Source organism: Brachyhypopomus gauderio, chromosome 17 (assembly GCF_052324685.1).
Source record: "Brachyhypopomus gauderio isolate BG-103 chromosome 17, BGAUD_0.2, whole genome shotgun sequence".
Taxonomy (NCBI): Eukaryota; Metazoa; Chordata; class Actinopteri; order Gymnotiformes; family Hypopomidae; genus Brachyhypopomus; species Brachyhypopomus gauderio.
The window spans coordinates 17,087,951-17,106,902 of record NC_135227.1 but is presented as its reverse complement, the minus strand read 5'-3'; the positions used below and the strand labels follow the sequence as shown (position 1 = coordinate 17,106,902).

The following is an 18,952-nucleotide window of genomic DNA, read 5'->3' as shown; positions in this document are numbered from 1 at the left end:
GTCTGTCTGAATGAAAGTTCCTGCTTTAAAAGGTCTGTAGCCAGCACAAATGGCTCGAGTAAACCCCTGAAGTGTTCATCTCCAAAGCCTTTGAACTGAGTGAGGGAATTCAGCGATGACTCCAGTTTCTGCTTATCCAAACATGTTCTTTCAGGATTTGCATAGAGGGGAGAATACATTGAGGGGAGTGTGTGTGTGCGCGCGCACCTTCACATTTTCACTTTAGTAGGCTCAGTAGACTCTGTTCTTTTTGACATATGCAGTTAGGTTAATTGTTGTGTATCTGTGGTGTTTTAGTCATATGTAAACACAAAATTCTGAATTTTGAAGACTCAGAATAAGAATTCTCTTGCTCTCACTATAACAAGTTTTCTGCCAAAGTTGAGTCCCTCTTACTGTTTTGGGCTGGCATTGCACTGGACATATAACTTTCAGACAAAACACTACTCCTCCGTTTTTAGTTTAGTTTCCTCACATACGAAAATGGCTTAAAACTACACAGATCTACCTCCACGCTTTAGAGTTTTGTAACCATGCTGCCGTTTTAACCTGCTACCAATGTCCAACAGTGAAGAATGGACTTAGTGCCTGAGGCTTTTGATCATATAACTGACCATGACTATGATAAAGATGAAATATGCCTGAACAACACCGAATCCCAATAAATGAAAGAAGAAATGGGTTTGGAATACTTGAAAAACAAAGTAGGTTGGCAAGTTTTTGACATAGCAGTCTGGCATATCAGCCTTTGATAATCACTTAAGGGTTTTATTTGGTCTCTGGTCTACAGTACTCCAAGTAAAACATAAATTGAGTATATTGCACTAGAAATATAGTATAGCTTCCAGTAAATGAAATTTATACAACAAAACATTTTAAAAAGTGTGTACATTTAGTCATATTGACTAGGAATTGGGATGCTTAGAGATGTAATGCAATAACAACAACCGTGTATGTGTAAATAAATATTTTTAAACTGTTTTTACAACTAGAACACAACACAAGGGTTAAACATAATGCTACAGCTCATAAATTCGAGTGACTAGCTAGCTTCCTTCTCTAGCCAAAAGCAGAGAATCAGGTTTGAACATGTTAGGAGAAATGCAAACATTCTTTGCAGATGACTGTCCAGTTGACAGAAAACCCATTTAGGCGAGGGGACAGTGCAGACAGAAATGACCTGATCAAAATATACCAAGCTGCCACTGCAGATGGCACCACCTGAGATGTTATGTAACCTTTTTCTGATTTTACAACGTTTCAGTATTTTATTGCTTACTAAACATGTTTTGTGGAAAATGGACATTCCATTATTTTTTGGATATAACTAAATATTTAGTAATTGATATTGTGTAGGAGCTTAACCTTCTTCTGAGATATATTTATTGAGATGGAAGTCTTTTTTTTCAGATTTCCATGAAATACAAATCAAGCAATGTTTATAGAGAATAGACATCCGCTGAGCTGCTATGTCAGTTTAATAGAATAATAAATTTGCAGTCTATTACATGGATACTTATGAGTTTAAAAGACTTGAAGAAACACTTAGCAGTGTGTTTTAGGGCTAATAAAGTAACTGAAACAGGATATATAAAAGGTCACGATATGCTTCTTTTTAGTTTTCCTTTCACTGGAGTTGTTTAAAACACATTCCAATTACACTGTGGTTTTAGCAAAACAGATAAAAAATGGCAATTTATTTAGTTACTGTAAGTATGTTGTAAAAATTAGTTCCTTTTACAACACAACATTTTAGCTTCAAATAATCATATTGCTCAGAAAACATTAGTGCATTTTTGTTTGTCTATATATACACACCTAGGTTTAGTTTTGTGTCTTGATTGGACATAATAATTGCTGCTCAGTATTAATTATCTCCACACACGCCAAGCTAAGACTGACATCTAAGGAACATACATGTGGCTTGCAGGTTCAGGCAGCTACATACATGTCAAAGAGGAGATATTTTTATGTTCTTAAACATTATCAACACCTCAATAGTGCACTGGTGAGCTGCATCTAAAATTGATCGTGTCAAATGGGATATATGTAGGATATTTAAGCTGTCTTCACTTTTTTTTTTGGAGTGATCTTTCCTGCAGATTTTAGCTCTTGTTTTGGCCCTTGCTGAGGTTTAGAGGTGACAGATCGCTTTGTTTCTTTGTCCGGTTTCCGTGGCTGACTCACAGGCCTTTTGGGACTTTGAGCCTTGGGTTTAGAAGGCACAGGTTTCACTTTACCTTCACTGATCTTTTTAGTCTTCTTTGCATTCATACCTGGTGTGGCAATTTTTGTTGACTTTACTGTTTGTGCTGCTTTTGTCGGTTTAATTTTTTGAGAACTTTTATGAGAACCTTTCAAAGAAGTTTCAACATTTTTTTCTTCTTTGTTGACAATGCTCTTCTTGGCTTGTATGTTGGTCTTGTGAGGGGGCGGGACCTTCTTTTTTGTCTTTACGCTGGGATTTTTGTCCTTGGGTCTCAGTTTCAACAACGGTGTCTTCTTTTCCTTCATTTGTGATAATTTCTTTGAAATTGTCCTGTTTAATGTTTTTTGTTTTGACACGGCTGTCGTAGTTACTGTGGATAGCCTGGTCACTGCTGGCTCTGTGGCAAATTTCATCACTTTAAGCGGTGGCCTGGTAGGTATTACACTTGTGTCCAGGACAGTCACTAAAAAAGTAAAAAAATATATATTTTCCTTAAATACATATTTTCCCAATCCTCATCTCACTCATAAATACCTCAGCCTCAGGGCATGGTGATGTATTCACCTGAACAACACATCATCTGTGTTCATTTGCCCCTTAGCTGTACAGCACAAAATTGATCTTTTCCCACAATATTTATATGGCTGTATATTATCAGAAGCACTGTAAATATTCCAAAGTGATATACAGAGGCAGATTCTATTACACTATTGTCTAACCAAAGAGTGCCTAAAATACGTGGACTTACATTCTCGAGGTACAAATGGCACCTTCTTGCCTTTTACCTTCACAGGAAGTGGCTTAATCCTGCATTTTCCTGGAGGTGCTCTCCTGTGTCAAGATGACATTTTCAAGTCAAATCAAGTTTATTTAAAGAACATCTCAAAAGACAACACATCAGTCAAATCACTTTTCAGTAAAACCAAGTGATTTAAACCCCATAAGATAAAAATAGAAATCATAAAACAATGATAAACGTTTTTAATTTTGTCAAAGCTAGACTAAAACTTAATTTGTGCACAATCTGTATGAAAAGGACTCTATTGTTAATAGCTACGCAATGTTGTATTGCTATGCCATGTCCTATCAAACAATTTTTGTCACATCATACATTTATTTATTTCCAAAGTTTTCCTTATTGCCGAGTGTCACTGACACACTGATATTATCTGAACTTGGGATAAGGGTCACTCTAGATTTTCTAGCTAATAGTATGGACAGTTCTAACAGTGTGGTATCTTGGGAGAAAGCGTATCCAGGTTGATGCATTTGACAGGGTCTCCAACTCTATTAAATGAACAGTAAAATGCTGCAGCGCCTAATGGTATCCAGTCCCTGTTTTTTTTTCACTGCTCTGTGATACTGCATGAAAGAAGCTTGGAGAATAGCAAACAGCTGCCACATAGGCATGCATAGTGATTATCACGATTAACCGTGATAGTCCATTTAGCCCTCACAGTTATTTAAATGTACCATTACAATTCTGGGACTCACTGATTAGCAAACAATTTCCATCAAGAGTTATCACTTTTATCACCGTCATTATTGAAACATATTCATATTCAAATATGTTTTTGCATCTCATAGAGAATATATCAGCCCTGCCATTTGATATAATATAAAAATAGTAGATTTTATCCAATGATTGATGATCTACCAAGTAATGTCCTATGTTTAAGTGGTAAGAGGATCTCCATGCTGTAGAGATCTACCATGCGCTTTCCAGAAATCTGGGAAAGGGCCATTTGGCTTGATCACAAGTAGAAGATTCAAGAATTTCCGGGGAAGAATGAGTGTCACGTGATGCTCTGAAAGCACCCCTCCTGTTGTAGCTTCTCTGCTGCAATGCATGATGTCATACCCCAGAGGCGGTCGAGGACTTTACTCTTCATAGCCATGCACATGTGACAGATACCAAAATAATTACCGAATTAAGAACACTAGAAATTAACTGTTGTACTTGTACAGTGAAATGTACAGTTTACTGTCATGGGATTATTTTAAAATGGGATTTAAAATTTTTTAATCAACTTCAAGAGCACATATGAAACACATCTGTCTCTAATCAGAGCCAATGGGTCATTTTATCTCTGTGGAGGGAGAAGACATTCAGTGAAGGACGTTCCATATTCTGAAAACGAACACGTTTTAAATGTATGCATTGTTTTCATACAATGTATTAATCTAAAACGCAATACACATTACCTGGATGGGTCCACAAATTTGTATATAGTCCCAAATGGGGACGTTGTGCTTGGGTATGACGTTGCCAGAAAATAAAGCTCCCCTTCGAGAAAGATAACAAGGAGCAAAAAGAGAGAATCAGTCAGTTTTACGGAAACGTCACACGAGCCATTACTGCTATACAATCTGCATTTCTGAGGGATTTGGAGTCCTCTGGCAGACACCCACCTGATTCATCTTCTGCAAATGAGATGATGAATTTGTGGTGGTGATTGATCAGTCCGGGGAACGAGCAGGTCTGAGCGTCCCCCATACACACGTTCCTCTCCTTCCAGATCTCACTACTGCCGTCCTCCTCTAGGGCCATCAATCGTCTGCACAGAGACAAAAGGCAGTCATCAACTTCTGCACGTTTCTTTCTTTGAACTGAAATCCTATTCCAACTGCAATGGGTTCAGCTAATGTTCCAGCAGACGTTCCCAGTACATTCTGCACGTTGTGAATTCTACTTTAATTCCCATTTCTTACCCACTCATAAAATCTCCAAAGATATAAAGGCCATTTAGGTTGGGGGATTCGCATCCTCTGTAAATGTAACCCCCGGTCACTGACTTTCCAACATTATGGCCATAGGCATAAATGGGAAGAATGTCATCTGTGAATAATAAAAGATGTAAAGTTAGACTGTTTCCCCTAGGTTGTGGTGCAGGCTTATAATTTTTCTGCATTTAGCCTTCTGATGTTGCACATAGACCTGAACTATTACATTAGGTACATAGAATATACATATATATAAGATATATAATATATATATATATTATAAAATATAAAAAATATATATAGCAGACACTATTATTTAGAGTGACTTAGAAAAGTTCAGTTGTTCCTGTATAGAATTTTACAGCTTTACCGAAATCCAGGTCTAATAAACAGATGTAACAACCCAGAGATGTAAATATGCCACCCAATTATTTGTAACCGGGATTCTCTTCTAAGTGTACCGACCTGACTGACAATGATAAATAGTTAGTTATTAAAAATGATGCAATAGCAAACTTGCACATGAAAGGACAGAGCACAGACTGGTGGTACTTCTGTGTGGCATGTCTGTTGGAAGATAGTTATAGCTTAAGCTTTGGCAGCGATTACACTCTGAGGAGAAATTATTTTAAAAACATCAAAACAATGCTTTGGTAATGACAAATCACTTTTCTTTTACAACTGGTTGTCAAACTTTACCTTCTTGAATGCATTAACTATCATCTGTTACATTTGTTTTATCAGGCAACATAACTTTACTCACTTAATGAGGAGTTTTGGCATAATTTTATATCAAAGCATTCAAAGCCTTCCTTAGCCCTCCAGCCGTAGTTTCCTCCTTTTGTGATGATATCGATTTCTTCGTAGCGGTGCTGCCCGACGTCACCACAGAAAATCCTCCCTCGACCATAGCTGCTCACCGGGTGGCCCCTGTCCACCGAACAGCGCCACATATTGCGCACGCCATAGGCATAGACCTCAGGCCGGGCATCTGGTTCCCCAACAAACGGGTTATCTGGAGGTATCTTGTAGGGCTTTCCATCCTCACTGCTTCCATCTACATCAATGCGGAGAACTTTGCCCAGCAGAGCTGATCTGAGATCACAGAAAAGCATTTTTGTTGTGATCAACATGTTTCGTATGAATGTCAAAAGCTCAAAATGTATAGCTACACAACTTTTTTTTTGTTGCTTTTTTTAAAAGCTTTTAATGTATTCATTTTTTATCTTGCATTTTCAATAGGTTGGGAAAGAGTGTAAAAAGGAAAGTTAAACAAAAATGCCTGGTATTAATCAAGTAAAGTAGTCCACAGGAAAATATTCCAATAGAATGATGATGAACATAAGTGCCTGTTTTCTGCTCAAATCATTGTTGATCTCACTTGTTTTGGGAATTTCCAAATTTTCCAAAAGGGTCCCCTGCTTTTCCACCATCTCCAGTGAAGATGTAAAGATATCCATCCACGCCAAACAAAAGCTGTCCGCCATTATGGTTCGCAGCCGGCTCATCGATTTCAAGCAGCATTCTAAAATAAGCCAAGAACTGGAATGTTATTTATAGGGAACGCGGGCTTTCATTTGTTAATGAACATATCCAGACAGTCAGATGATGAATCGTGTTTACCTCTCCGAGTTTGGGTCGGCCATATTCATGTCATGGGCTGAAACTTTCATCTCACTGATACGAATCTTCTCCAGCTGGCCGTTGACCAGGATGGAGTAGTAGATGAAGAAGCGACCATTGTTTCTGTACTGTGGGTGGAAGGCCATACCCAGGAAGCCACGTTCATCACCCAGCCAAGGAGTGGTCAGCACGTCCCCGCTCATGTCCAGGAAGGGCTGCTCCACACGACTGCCGTCCCGCAGAAACACCCAGATAAAACCCAGCTGCTCGGCCACGAACATGCGGTGGGTGTCGTCGCCGCTGTGAAGCATCAGCACGGGGTTCCTCAGCCCATTGGCCACCTCTTTCAGGCAAAGCTGGAGGCAGCCCTTTGGGTCCTCCACCACTTTGCCCAGGTTACTGTAGAGATCATTGTTCTTGACAACATTGGGATAACAGTAATCCTGGTCTGCAAGGTTGATCAAGTTGCAGAAGCGTAAGCGGTCTTGGTCACATGACTCCAGCAAGATCTTACTGTCAGTCAAGTACTTGACTACAGAGTGACACTTAACGTGGAAGTCAGAGCAGTAGGTAAAGCATAGTCCTGGGAGATGACGCACTGGTGTGTAGGGGTCCTCTGCATCATACAGGTGGGCCGCATATGGGGAGCATTCCTATAAAACATGTCAGCAAATGTAGAAAGCTAATAAGGTAAATGCAATTTATGTGCATATATTTTCATATTTTATTGCACATCTGTCTTTATTGACTTTAATCTACAAATCTGTCACTCCAGAAGAAAATCAGGAATCATGATGAATGCTTATTATTCTTAATGATATACTATTACATATTACATCTTTATTATATTACATTTATGATATTGTTCATTACTTTATCTTTGTCTCTCTTTCTCTCTCCCTCTCCCTCTCTCCGCACACACACACACACACACACACACACACACACACACACACACACACACACAAACACAAATGACATAAACATATCCACGAGTACGAGTTTGTGAAATACAATATTTTACAGACAACAAAATACAAAGCACTGAAAAAAACATGTAATACTTGAGGACTGGACATACCTGGCACAGGATGTCTTTGACCACATTACCGCAGAGCTCATATCCTTCATCACCCAGTAAGTCCATTATGTCCCAGTACTTCTCTGCAATGAGGTTGTCGTTTTTTTGGTCACAGCAACCGAATTTCTCGTACTGGTTGCAAAATTCAAGGTGAGCAAATGGTTTAAAAGGAGGTTGGTAGTCCAAACACTGGGGGTGTGAAAATGTTCGTCTCAAAGACGTGAGGAAAATTAGTATTAAAATGAGGCGCCGAGCAGGATGCGAAATAAAGCCCTTCCGAAGCCGTTCAGCCTGCGTTAACCACAACATGCCCATGCCGAAAGTTGCGCTTTGCTGACCTTGTGAATCTAACTCTCCGGGCATTTTTCCCGTGTGCTTGACAAATTGCCCGACGGTTTTAAGTCGAGTGTATGTGTGCATGTGCGTGCGTAAAGGAGCACGTGTAATGGCATCTCCATACGCGCAAGCGCTCCGTTTTCAGGCGGTCGCGATCTGCTTGAAAAATTTCGTAGTACTTCATTCCTAGTTTGTTATATAGGATTAGGCCTACATAAAAAACATTAGTACTAACGTAAATAATTCAGTGTTTAAGAACTCCTACATAGAATGTAATAACCATACTATATAGGTTATCAATATAAAAAGAATCATCGAACAAAATAGTGTTTTGGTCAAAAGGAGAAGAATAAAAAATACATGTCGGTCATTTTATGTATATTTCGCAGTAATTATACAAGGGTATTTTCATGCTAAAGTAAATTTTAAATACCTGTAAAATATTTAATAAAGGTTATAGTTACAGGCATATAAATTCTTTGTAATAGAATTTCCACACGGTCCCGGTGCAAGTGTAAACTCGCAAGTCGCCACATGAATTCAATAAAACTAAAAGAATGTAATAAAGCCAGAATTTATGAAGGCTAGGAAGCGTAATGCACCCACCACCTTTGGTTATCCGGCAAGGTCCGGTTTAGCGGCAAAAGCAATAACCACAAACATCACTGAGTAAATTAATCAGTTCATCTTTATTAAAGCCTTGAGTTTTAAGAAAGGAGTTCAGGTAAATATCTCGTGTATCCTCCAAGGTTAACCCACGGAGCCCACTACCAGTAGCCCAGCACACTACCTCTGATATTCACACACACTCCCGTTTAATACCACCACTACAATGTACCACCCACGCGCACAACCCCCCCCCCCCCCCCCCCATGAATGTTCGTATGAATGCATATGTCGCAGTCCTTTATGCATATGTGCCTGTGAGTGCTCACAGTAGTTCAGAACAAATTGTGTGTGTGTGTGTGTGTGTGTGTGTTTATTTTTACAGTGTCGTGCCGTTTCATTGTTTTTCAAGGTAGAATTGTGTATTTGCCAATGCTCCATTCATGGCATCCACTGAAACATGAATGTAAACTGTGAAATATATAAAAATATAGGCCTATGTCTATTTCGCAGCAGCTCATTGGGTTGTAAGCTACACACAAAAATATTTTGCTTATTATCGCTATATAGGTTTGGTTTTCACCTATCCTTGCAACTCTTTAAAATAGTTAAACACATAACTAAATATTAGTTAAATAAAATAAGTCGAGTAAGATGCCGCCGCCTGCATCCACTACAAAGAGCGAGGGTGCTCGAGGATGCGTCTCCTCCTTCCCGTGTTAACCAGGTTCTTGTTTAATTAACTCACCCGTAGAGAGGAAAATGGATTATCCTCTTTCGAGAAAGGCTCTTTCAAACTTGCCAACGTAGTTTAGTAGTGTGACTGGTTAAGTCCTTTTGAACAATTTTCGATTTAAAAAATATATGGTTTCACTTAATTATTACTGAAAAGTGACGGTTTCTCAATATTTTCCATCACGAGGCCCACCTGTTTACAACTGAAAGCCGTGATGGTCCAAAGAATAACAAATGTCAACGTATTTTATTCGCCAAGTGCAGATTCTAGAAACTGGGGAATTACGTTGAACAATAGTTTAAATAGCAACAATAATAACGTCAGCAAGAACAGCCTTCAAACAAGTCCAAGGTACGTCTTGATCTGCCATCTGAAGAATTCACCATTTATGTTCAGAGATTCCACAGTAAAGATATATAAATCCTTTAAACAAAGATTATACTTACTGTTCATCATGTTGACAGTCAGTGTGATGTCTGAGAATGCCTCTAGGACTTCTAGGTGGAATGGAAGACAGGAGGACTCTTCAGCTCTTACTGTAAGACACTGGTATTTATTTGAAACAATAGTCCAAAATAGCCCAGGTGAACTCTGGTGTGTTGCAGCTTTCAGCTGTGGTCTGATGACAGTTCAATTAGTTATGTTTCCAGTTCTGTGGGCAGAGCAATGTCATCAGTACAGAAGGGGTCCAAAATCTACAGATTAACATCTCTGGGATCCTCTGGGAAGAATTCCATGAATTTCTCAGTCAGTTGTGAAAGGTGTTGAAAGACTGCATTTGTAACATTTACATGTGGGGAAATTTCTTTAATTTCACTCAAAAGTGGGAACACGTCCATTCTTTATACTTCAAACCTTAGTGACAGAGGCATTTTTTTCTTTAATCCTTCAACCTAACCAGAAAGCCAAATAGATGTTTCTGTTTTGCTTTGGATTGACAGGTTCAGTTGGACACGTATGCAAGTGTGGCCAGGACGTTTACATCAGCATAGTGATGGGCCAGTTGTACTTCGTGTCTGAGCTCAATAACTGAATGAGGACCTCCCCTATAGATAGACATCTCACCTCACTCAGATACTGCAATGCTTAGTTTCCATACTCTCACACCTCACTCAGATACTGCAATGCTTAGTTTCCATACTCTCACATAATACAGACAAGCACCTGGAATTCACAGCATAATTAAGTGTTCTGAAGGCTATTTGATGGTAATTCTTAAGACATAGAAAGTGTCCATCTGCTGTTGTAAGCGGCTCACCATAAAACAGCATGTCTTAATGAAAACAACTCATCCCAAACATGCCGCTCAAAAACAAGCATTACATATATACTGCTAGCATCACTTGCCTCGTCCAGCAGCAGATCAAATCGTGGACCATCATTTTTCCTTTCTAAAAGCAGAATCCATTCACTTTTGCCATCATGAAATTTCAGTAAATTTCTGATAATAGTTACAACAGTAGATGCTGTTTCTCTGATAATCTCACGGCACATATCGACGGCAGCAGCAAGGGCGAATTTACCAGCGATCGTGAAAGTCATCTTAGTCAGTGAAACAAGCCTGACGAGTTAGGCTCTTAAGACATACTTGGACTGTGATGTTGTGGAAATAATTGTCCACTTTTGTAGCTGCAGTCCATCACATTGTCATGGGAAGTATTCCAATGGCTTCCCCATAAAATCAGGGTGTCTGGTCTCGAGATGTCTCTTTAGCTTTGAGGGTTTTAGTGCCTCATAGACTTAAACCACAGTCCACACATTGGACTTTTGAACTACTGTCATCACTGTCCACTTGAGCAGATCCATATTTAATGGAGTCTGGACTGTATTTGGAAGTGATTTTTAGCTGTTTCCAAGGATCCATATCAGCATTTGTTTTCACTTAAAATATACGCAATGCCCGCCTGCAACTATTGTCTCAAATGGATAACATTTGATTAGTGTAGTCCTGTGATATGGTTTTTATTTGTATTCAGTGAATATATGTCTAGCTAACCTAACTAGCAGGCTATAGTTACTTATCTTTAACTAGTATAAAAGTTATTAGTATTAAAAGCTGTTCAGTAGACTAGCTAGCAGGTTGGTTTGCATTGTGTTAGCTCCCACTTAAGTTTGACTCACTTAAGTTTGAACGGCTAATTGTGACGTCACGTTTGCTACGTAGGGGGCGGGCACTCTTGCGGAGGAGAACCACTTTAATCGACCAGGATTTCACAATTAACGCTGTCAACTTCACGTCACGTAGAGAAGACATACGGACAACACGGGAACGCGTGGCATGATGTAGAATGAACCAACAGAAGAAACGAGAGAAATAATAAACAAGACAGAGCAACTAACAGACTTGACTAAACAACTATGAATGTAGAAACAGACTAGCACGAACGAACACACATTATCAGTGGGTATAATCTAACAAATGAGGTAAACTCAGAAGGGTAAACATAAGTGCATTCAGCAGAAAACCTAACAGCCAAACTAATACTCACACAACGGTACAAATAATCCAAGCACAAACAGGAATTTCAGATAACCTGATATATATTCAGAATCAGAGACGCACCAACCATATACAATGAACACCAATGCCAGACTGAACACAAACGACATAAATACATGAGCTAGCGACCCAGCTGAAATTAATTAGTTATTAAGTTCGTTAAGACGATAATACAAACAACACGTGAACGTGCCTGTAGGAGGGGCCGAGCCAATCGTGACACTAACAACGAAATGTATACTTCAAGATACATTACCATGAGAGCACTGCAATGCTAGGTTTAGCATAGTACATGAAACTACAGATATTCACCAAACTACCTGTGAGGTACCCAAAATCTTCCCATGCCTTCAGAAAATGTGTAGCCTTTAAGTCAGATCTATACAGAGATCATAAAGGTTACCAGAGGTGTATTAGAAGTTACAGCTTTGAACAGACTGATTTGACAGTTTTAATTGCCAGTGTTAGGTTACATTTTCAAAAGTAACACAGAACATGATTAGAAAATGTCCTTTTAGGGCTTGTGAGAAGGAATTCAGTGTGAAATCTACATCACATGTCTCAAGAACACATAAAATAGTTCTGTGAGCATATATATGAAGCACTTTTTGAAGAGCCATCAAAAAGTCTGTGCCTTCATTCCTCTGACTAAGGAGACAGATTAACTCTTTCTGAAGAGCTTGTGTTTTTTTCTGTTTGAAATGTCAGGCTACTTTTACTTGCTAGAGTTACTTAGACTATAATCGAAGAGTTCCAGGAAAGGTATCATCTAGTTCAATCAAATGTCTTTTCAAACTCGAAGACAAACTGTCTGTACCTGGGGTGCCCAGCACTACTATTTCAAATGTGAAAGAAGAACTCATAAAGGATGATGCATTTTGACAGAGCCATGATATTTTATTCAAAGATCAATGTCATAATTATGTGGAGACTCAACTCATCAAGATGCAAATGACAATGAAAAAGAATGATTTGCACTTTCTGTGTCAATAAAAGCAAATCAGCTGTATTGCTTTTGAAATCAGTCCTTTAAGGTTCAGGCCTCACATGGTACTGGCAGTGTTTCTGATACTTGCTAACATTTTGCTGCACAACTGATCAATTACTGTTGATCAATTACTGTTTAATTTTCTACTCTGAAGGGAGCATGACATTAAGTCCTTAGCGAAAAAAACCAGTTTAGTACTAAAATTCTCTCCTAGACTAATTGTCTTTAAAAATCTGCATATCATATATATTACATATGCAGTTTAATATTACTTCTTCAAAAATAGCTTCTTACATATTCATTAAGTGTTCTGTGTTTTTGCTTTTTCTTACTCAGCAACTCAGTGGATGCTGAGTATTGAGGTTCAGTTTGCTGTACTAGGATCAAGCTTCTTGCACATTTTATTAAAATGTAAATTAATGCTAATTACAGTACTAAGTACAGCAGTAAATTACAGTACTTAGAAAATACTTAGAAAAAAAATCATATTCACAGGTGATGGAAAAGGTTGCTTTTGGGTTCTGGCTAAATGTATAGGCATAATTCTAAGCAAATTCCTTTCGACAGATTATAGCTTTATCTAATTGTCTAACATTTCTGCCCCGAAGAAACAAATCTAAACACCCCTAAGTAGAAAATCACTGGGTGAATAAAGGAGATTAAGTTATCATTTGAAAGATGTCTACATAGAGCTCAGAGGTGATCAGGTAATGTATTCTAAGGTGTAAGAGTTAATAACTCTAGCTTGAACTGGAGAGTTTTGTACGAGGGGTGACAAGGTATGAATTAAGAGATTGGAGTGAATAATCTGGTGCATACAGGACTAGAAAATCTCCACAGTAGTGAGGGGCAAGTTTGTGAAGTGCTTTGTATGTAATTATTTGTATTTTAATAGGATTTGTACTGTAGCTGGAAACCATACTGCATACTGCCTATTTCCCAGTATGAGTGAATCAGAGTTTTACATGTATTGAAGTTTGTTTGTCAGAGATAGAATGCTCAAACCAATATTTTTGCATTGGAAAGTACAGAGTCAGGCAATGGTAGAAGGCTAATCTGGAAACCAAGTGTGGGATCAAAATTGATCTCAACATTTGAATACTGGAGGAAGTCGTCCAGGTCAAGACAGAAGTCACCAGTATTACCCCAAACATTTTCTGATGACTTCCCAGAGTTTAATGTTCTGCAACAGTGATTACTGAAGTAGACTTTTGTGAACATCTGCTTAGAAATCAAAATACAGACCATACTTACAGAATAGAGAACCAAGGGGTTACATATAAAAGTTAAATAGAAGAGAGCCAAGAACTAAACTACATTGGTGTGCGATCAGAGTGAATTTTAAATGTGACAGTAAACATGAAGTGCTGCCTGTCAGTAAGATTTGTGATTTGTAAGTTGTGATTCACTATAAAAAATGTAACACAAAGGTCTTAAAAGAGTAAAAGGTTAATGAGATCAGTATCTCTACACTGGAGGTCAATGTGTGGATGGACTGACTTGGTGGCATGAAGAGCACTCATAGTGTTCAACAGTGAAGTTAATTTTCTAATGTGCCTAAAATCAGCAGGAATCATGGCTCTGAGCTCAGGGTTACACCATGGGAAGACATGGGCAGAGGGAATGGCTCTGATTATCCGGGGAACAAATACATCAAAGTGTCAGAGATATGAGTTAAAATTGTAAACAAAGTCAGCACAGGAGTAAAAAGAAGACGAGGAAAGAAGTTGAAGAATGAAAGAGTGTTAATGGACTTTACTTTGTGGTAATGTACGATAGTTCTTATGCATTGTTTTGGTACAGGAGCATCAACATAAAATTCAGTGAGAATGTGATCAGGAAGCCTAACACAGATCCCAAAGGACGAGTGATGTCAGGTTAGTAGTGCAGATAATGTCAAGGACATGTCGACGCGTGTGAGTAGGAAAATCAACATGTTGCAGCCAATCAAAAGCACGAGCACACCTGATTCTGCTCTCTTATTTGGCTGGTCTCAGTTTTTATCCTCAGTCTTGGACCATGTGTGCTGCTGCTCTGTTGGATTGCAACCTGTAGCTACATCTGCACTTTGCTGAAAGACTGAACAGGAGAACATGTATTTATCATAGATAATGGGTCCATCATTGCTGCAGCTCTTTAAGGTAAGTTTGTTCTTTAGAACGTACATATGTATATAGTACAAATATATTATCACTGCCATAGCAACAACAGGCAATGCAACCAATATGTCATAATGTCAAATTAAAGTGTTCATTATATGAAAATGACTTGCTACTGAAACCAACAGATTCTTAATTCTGATGGTATGAAGGTGTTCAACTTTCTCCACTGTAACGCTGATTACATCCTTTACATAGAGGTTTGCATAGGATGGTCCCAGTTTACGTGTACGTTTCTCAGACATCAGTCGGAGTGTGAGTGTCTATGTGTGTGATTCCTGCATGCATTCACAGTTCTCAAATAAATTGGCCAGCCATTAATTGTGGATTTTGTGGACGTTTGATTGTCACACTTGTTCATGAATTCATGTGTGTATCAATGTAGTGTTCTTCTCAGCGATTCTGCATTGCCATGTTGTGACACTTCATAGAGTATTAAATAAACAGAAATCATTTTAAAACCATTTTTAAAATTCCATATATTGTTCTTTGTACCTTGGAAATAACTGTCCAATATGGAAAAAATTTTAGAAAGAGAGATGAAAGTGACCTGTGGTGTTCTGTATGTTAGATCTTATTAAATGGCCAAAGCCAAGAACAAATTGAATCCAATATTTCTATTCTATCTATTCGAAATATTTAGCGTGTGCTCTTCAAGTACCCCAGAGAACTGCAAAATTTTATTTCTTTTTTTAAAATACAATTTATGTATTTAATTTGCTAAAATGTAATATTTTTTATTCATACTCTCTTCCTCATATAACCCCACATAATCGTAAAATAAAGATGTTGTACCAACACATCTCAGCTGAGGCAGACATTTAGCTCGTAATAATGTTGCCAACACTCTTATTCAGAAAGTGTGTCCCTAACAGTCCAACAAATCACGAAGCAGTGGCTTTAATTTGCATTTTAAGCTCCAATTTAATGTTTTTTTTTTCCTGTAAAGTCATCATGACAATATACATTTCTGACTGTAGCAGCTGAAGTGTGTAATATTAAGAGTTCTGTGAGTTCAATTGACATAATAACTGTTAGCGGTGCCTGAAGAACACCCATTAAGTATTTTAAACTTAAAAATGAAATATCTTCCCCTTTAATAGAACTTGAGTGTTTGCATGCGTTCTTTCTGTTATATGTGAAGTAACATGAATTTATTAAATGTAGTTAGTGTCTAACGGTGTGATTTTGGTTCAGTATATTTTTGCATTTTTACATTTACAGCACATGGCGAGAATATAAACATTTTATATGTCTTGCAGGAAAATCCTGGTTCAGAGATTTTATTGAATTTTATTGTCAATTTTTGTTGCCAGATAAGTTCTACATATCATTTTGTATTAGGGTAAATAGCTTTAAACTACATTATAAATATGACTAGTAATTACTGTAATTACTGTAAAATTAATTTACAGGAAAAAAGTAAACTTAGTATCTTGTGACATACTGTAATTCATTTAATAGTGATTCACAAGACTTTTTGCCAGTTATTGACTATAAATTCTTTACAGTGTGGTAGCTAGTAATTTGCTTGGGCAGGGAGGGGTATGGAGGTCACAGCTCAGTGGTAAAAGCTGCCCCCCTGCCTGATGGGAGCAGCTCAGAGAGGGGCTGACCGGGTATGTGGTGTCCAAATTAGGGAGCAAGAACACTCTGACTTCACTGTGCATTACAGGTATTTTCACTTGGTGGCTCTACAGATGCTGTTCAACACTGTGAGGAAGGTGGACAGGTTGCTTTCTGTCGTGATCCTGTATAAATTAATCAAACGTTTCTGGAGATGGTTATGTCTCAGCTTTACGAGGAGGAAAAGTCTATGTTGGGGCTTTTCTGACCAGGTGTGAGGAGTTGGAGATCCATGTCAGGTGTTTTGACTCCAAGCAACTTTAGGTTTTCCACCATTTCTCTGTGTTGTGGAGAGGGAGGGGGTCTATCTCCTTTATACTCCTGAAGTCCGTGACAATTTCCTTGGTCTTAGAGGTGTTAAGGATCACGTTGATATCCCTAAACCACTTTAATAGGACTCAGCACACAGCCTTGTGTGATGCCTGTGTTCAGGATGAGAGAGGAGGTGGTTTGACCTCAGATGTTGATCCACTGTGGTCAGCCCATGAGGAAGTTCATGATTCGTGAAGACATCAAAGATCCGAGGCACAGGATCTGCAAGAGATGACGCTGAATTGAAGCTGAAGTTGTGTGGTTCTTCTGAATGGGTCAGAAAGATACGGAGTGCTGTTGCGATGGCATCCTCTATGGAGCAATTTGGCTAGTAGACAAACTGGTGCTTATCCACATCAGGTGACATGACAGTTCTGATAAACTGTATGTAAGCACAGGGTTCTCAAGGCATTGACATGACTATAGGCATTATAGCCACAGGACTGTAGTCATGCTGCAGTTTGCTGCTGATTTATTGGGCACTGTGATGATGTTGAAGGATTTAAGACATACTGGAATGACAACTTGTTGTAACAAGAAGTTAAATAAGTTAGTAAACACTTCAACAGCTGGTCTACACATGCTTTCAGTACCCAGCCGGCCGGTGCATCTGAGCCTGCCGCATTGCTATCATTCACCTCCTTCAGGGTGGTGCACACCTGGTGGAGTGGTGTCATCACACAGCAGCGTACTGGTGGTGTAGTCAGTCAGTGCCTTTATACTGTTTTACCTGCTGCATTGGGTTTGGTTTGTGAAGTGGTCCACTATGACGTGGTTGATACACTGTTTGGATCTGAACGTTGCATTCCTGATGTCTCTCTTGATCTTCCTCCGGACTGGTCCAAACGCTACATTCTGCTTTCTGACCGGACCAGTGGACTTAATCAGTGTAATTGCCCCAGGTTTGGTCCTTCTGCAAACAGATCCTAGCCTGTACTGTCATGCTTGCAGCATTGAGGTTACTTTTCAGACTTGCTGATATTGTGCAGATTCATGGAATAATAATAATAATAATAATAATAATTTATATTTTATTCATTTTTTTTTTTTTAAGTAGCACCTTTCTCAAATCCCACGATGCTTTACACACAAAAGACAGCTTTTTAGCTAATGGTTTAAGCTTCTAAGACAAATATAGATAAGTAATGTAGTTAGTATTATATGTCAATGACCTACATATGAATATTTTTCCAAAACAATGTATACAGTACATAATTAAAATAATAATAATGATGGAATTTTTTAATGAATTTTAATTGAATCCTCAAAAAATAATAAATGTTTCCCCTCATCCTACAAGTTCTCAGCGTACATGAGAATGTGTTCAGTGCATCATAGGTGCTCAGTGTACATGAGAATGTGTTCAGGGCATCATTGGTGCTCAGCATATATGTGAATGTGTTCAGGGCATCACAGGTCCTGCCTCATCCCAAACTGTCCAGGAATGGCTCTGAAGAACTTTACCATCTACAGCCTTCTATTAAACCAGCTATTTTGGTTTAATGTGTTAATTCATTATTTTTTTCATTATTATTTCATTATACAGTATTAGGGGTGGGCATAGATTAATTTTTTAAATCTAGATTAATCTCACTGAAATCTTGAAATTAATCTAGATTAATCTATATTAAAGTGGCTCATGTGCTACCCAAGTAATTACTAAAAGTCAGTTTTTGAGATAGGGTTTCTTAATACAGAGGGTGCATTAGACCAGGGGCTCATCTCCTGTTTCCAAAATGCATCAATGACTGCTTGAGGAAGCTGTTCTACTTTGATACTTGAAGAAAAAAAAACATGCTCAATAAAATGTAGGCTACTCGTGTTCAACGGTTTATTCAGTTAAACATGAATTTGTAAGCCTACATACTGTACATTAAATAACATGTTTATTCAGCTAAACATGATATTTGAAATGTAAGCCAACATTTAGTACATTTAACCTCACGGACGTAATTTTCAAAAGTCAGTTTTGGTCCTCTGCAGTTTTAACGGTTAAAAATAAATATTTAAATAGCGACGAATCTAGCGCTAGGACCATGCAGAAAACGACCG

The 18,952-nt window shown here is 38.3% G+C and overlaps 1 protein-coding gene and 1 long non-coding RNA gene across 2 annotated transcripts; one reads left to right on the top strand and one right to left on the bottom strand.

The window, feature by feature from the left end:
- Nucleotides 1–785: 785 nt before the first annotated feature.
- Nucleotides 786–8,038, bottom strand: hhipl2 (HHIP-like 2). The gene is made up of 9 exons (XM_076978442.1): nucleotides 7,638–8,038; nucleotides 6,557–7,209; nucleotides 6,315–6,458; nucleotides 5,697–6,028; nucleotides 4,922–5,048; nucleotides 4,622–4,767; nucleotides 4,415–4,496; nucleotides 2,958–3,040; nucleotides 786–2,672 (listed from the first exon to the last, which is right to left on the bottom strand). Exons 1-9 carry the CDS (start codon nucleotides 7,998–8,000, stop codon nucleotides 2,059–2,061), a joined length of 2,544 nt encoding a protein of 847 aa, XP_076834557.1. The 5' UTR covers nucleotides 8,001–8,038; the 3' UTR covers nucleotides 786–2,058.
- Nucleotides 8,039–9,611: 1,573 nt separating this feature from the next.
- On the top strand, nucleotides 9,612–10,933 carry LOC143481273 (uncharacterized). Its single transcript, XR_013121993.1, has 3 exons — nucleotides 9,612–9,666; nucleotides 9,780–9,853; nucleotides 10,257–10,933. It is a non-coding gene; the product is annotated as an uncharacterized LOC143481273 (long non-coding RNA).
- The last annotated feature ends 8,019 nt before the right edge of the window (nucleotides 10,934–18,952 follow it).

Excerpts from the sequence above, each read along its gene's own strand:
- hhipl2 (XM_076978442.1), bottom strand. The coding sequence starts at position 8,000 with ATGCCCGGAGAGTTAGATTCACAAGGTCAGCAAAGCGCAACTTTCGGC. Across the intron at positions 7,210-7,637 it reads TCAAAGACATCCTGTGCCAG|GAATGCTCCCCATATGCGGC; the intron begins GTATGTCCAGTC and ends CATGTTTTATAG. Across the intron at positions 3,041-4,414 it reads AAATTTGTGGACCCATCCAG|GAGAGCACCTCCAGGAAAAT; the intron begins GTAATGTGTATT and ends ATCTTGACACAG.